Here is a 2,712-nt window from a genome sequence, read left to right on the forward strand (position 1 = left end):
ATCCTGTCCAGGGTTCAAGCCTGGTCAGGATGAGGGAAGAAGGTGAGTCTTTTTATTTATTTTTTTTTTTCGTTTATACAAAAATATTAAAAAATATATTTCCTAGATAGAAATTGAAACCTCTATCATCTTGCAATGCTATTGAACTAATTATAAATACCTTTATTCAGGAGGTCGTCTCTGCAGCAACAAGAACAAGCTTAAAGATGGGATATTTATTTAAATCCATTCTCAATAATGATCTGATGCTGTGTTAGATTTAAATATCTCATTTTTTACTGAATCTCGAAGTGGGAGACCCAATACATACATACATATATATATATGGGAGAATATACGAAAAAACAACAACAGACGAGGACAGGTGGTGTAATGTACATACATATACATATATACATATATACATATACATACATACATATATATACATATATATATCGTCATTGTTTAACATTTGCCTTCCATGCAGAAGCCTGCACTAGACTTCTGTGACTGTCTTGGTAGGATTTTTACAGCTGGACGCCCTTCCTAACACCGAGAAAATGTATACACACTTGAGGAAAAGAAAAATCTGTATAAATATTTGTATTCAGTGTTATCGCAATTTCGTAAAACATAGAAAGAGTTAACTATATTTATAGAGGTACTTACACAAGTTAAATATTTGTACAGATTTCTCCTTTCCTGAAGTGTGTATACATGTCTTGGGCAGACCCTGCATATATATATATATATATATATATATATATATATATATATAGTCACCACTATCATTTAAAATCTGTTTTCCACATGCTGGCATGGGTTAGACAGTTCGACAGGTGCTGGTAAGGCTGGGGACTGCACCAGGATCCATTGTTTTGACATGCTTTGTACGGCTAGATGCCCTTCCTAACACACACACACATAAAATCCCCATCTCTACAGGTACAACCTTTTTTTTTGCCTTTATCCTATCCTATTCACATCACTTTTGTCTTCTTTCGTCATTAATTTCTGTATTTTACTTTTGTTCCAGATTTTCCGTTGGACTGGAGAAAATAATTTCTTTGTAAAAGGCAACCAAGAAAGTTTGGTTATTGGTGCTGGAAAGTAAGTGCAAAGCATCAATAAGCGTCCCAGTGTTTTCTCTCCTTAAGCAGCTCTGCACCTTTCCTCTATTTCATTCATATCCTTTACCTTAGTCACCTTTTTCAAGCCTTAATGGTTATACTCTACTCTCGACTGCAAATCAATCCAATGAGAGAGAAACTATGTGGTAGAAGCACAAGGTGAATAGAAAGTGAGTGGCTGGACAGAGGGGGCAATAGTGGGGGCAGAATCGTTAAGAACTGGAAAAAAATACCTTAAAATTTTTCCTCCAGTTCTTTGTTTTGAGTTCAAATCCTGCTGAGGTCAACTTTACCTTTCATCCCTGCAAAATAGCTGGCTTTGTGCCGTAATTGGAAACCATTAGTATTACTATTAAGGCGGTGGGCTAGCAGAACCATTAGCAGGCCAGGCAAAATGCTTATCAGCATTTTGTCTGTCTTTACAATTCCGAGTTCAAATTCTGCCAAGGTCGACTTTGCTTTTCATCTTTTCGGGGTTGATGAAATAAGTACCAGTTAAATACTGGGGTCGATATAATCGACCAGCTCACTCCCCCACAATTTCAGGTCTTGTCTCTATAGTAGAAACGATTATTAAGCTGCCAGACAAATTTGTTTAGCAGCATTTCTTTCAGTTTCACATTCTGGGTTCAAATGCCATTGCAGTCAACTTTGCCTTTCACTCTTTCAGGGGTTGATAGATAATTAAGCACCAGTTGAGCCCTGGGATCGACATGGTTGACCGGCCATCTCCTACGAAATTCCAGGCCTTGTGCCTAAAGTAGAAATACTGAGTGGGGTAAGCACTGACGATGGTGTCACATAAAAAGCACCCAGTGCCACTCAGTGAAGTGGTCGGCATTAGGAAGAGCATCCAGCTGAGGAAACCAAGTCAAAACAAACTAAGGAACCTGGTACAGTCCCGGTCCTTGCAATTTCCTCTCAAGTCATCCAACCTATGCTGACCAATGATGACGTATTGGTGGAACCAGTAGTGTCAGATGAAATGCTTTGTGGTATTTAGTTACCGTCCTTTACACTGTGAGTTCAAATCTCACCAAGGTTATCTTAGTTTTAAAGTCATTTAAATGAACAAGTTTTCCCCTCCCACTAAAATCTATTGTTTGTTACCAACGTCAGACATTGTTGTTAATCTATTGTTTGTTATTGTTTTGTTATTTCCAGGGGCTTCTTTGGTTTATGGTTCGACGGAGATCTCTACCATGGCCGGAGCCATCCTTGTGATACTTTTGGCAATGACGTCCTTTGCGAAGAAGAAGATTTTGTTGTGCAAGCGTTTGAAGCTTGGGGTTTCGTATAAGGTAGGGGTTCACATACATATATATATATACACCACCAAACCTACATACATGTATACATAAACACACACACACACACACACACATTTTATGTTTTACTTGTTTGTCATTTAAATGTATCTACGATGGGGTTTAGTGAAACACAAACACCTTATACCAAACATTTGAAGGGTTTCAACCCTTTTTCCATCTACCATATTTACTTGCAAGACATTTGCTGGCCCAGGGCTATAATAGAGGACAGTGTATATATATATATATATATATATATAATAGAGAGAGAGACGAGTGTGAGGTATAAG

The 2,712-nt window shown here is 37.7% G+C and overlaps 1 protein-coding gene across 12 annotated transcripts in view; it reads left to right on the forward strand.

Annotated features, from left to right (window-relative positions):
• LOC106877320 (oxidation resistance protein 1) overlaps positions 1–2,432 on the forward strand; it is a 367,386-nt gene extending 364,954 nt beyond the window's left edge. For all 12 annotated transcript variants that reach the window (XM_052976265.1, XM_052976268.1, XM_052976267.1 and 9 more), the window contains 2 exons: positions 1,019–1,092; positions 2,277–2,432. In XM_052976265.1, the coding sequence (XP_052832225.1) occupies positions 1,019–1,092; positions 2,277–2,412 (210 nt within the window). In that variant the 3' untranslated portion in view covers positions 2,413–2,432. The remainder of the gene's footprint in view (positions 1–1,018; positions 1,093–2,276) is intronic.
• The last annotated feature ends 280 nt before the right edge of the window (positions 2,433–2,712 follow it).

This window comes from Octopus bimaculoides, chromosome 24 (assembly GCF_001194135.2).
Source record: "Octopus bimaculoides isolate UCB-OBI-ISO-001 chromosome 24, ASM119413v2, whole genome shotgun sequence".
Lineage (NCBI taxonomy): Eukaryota > Metazoa > Mollusca > Cephalopoda > Octopoda > Octopodidae > Octopus > Octopus bimaculoides.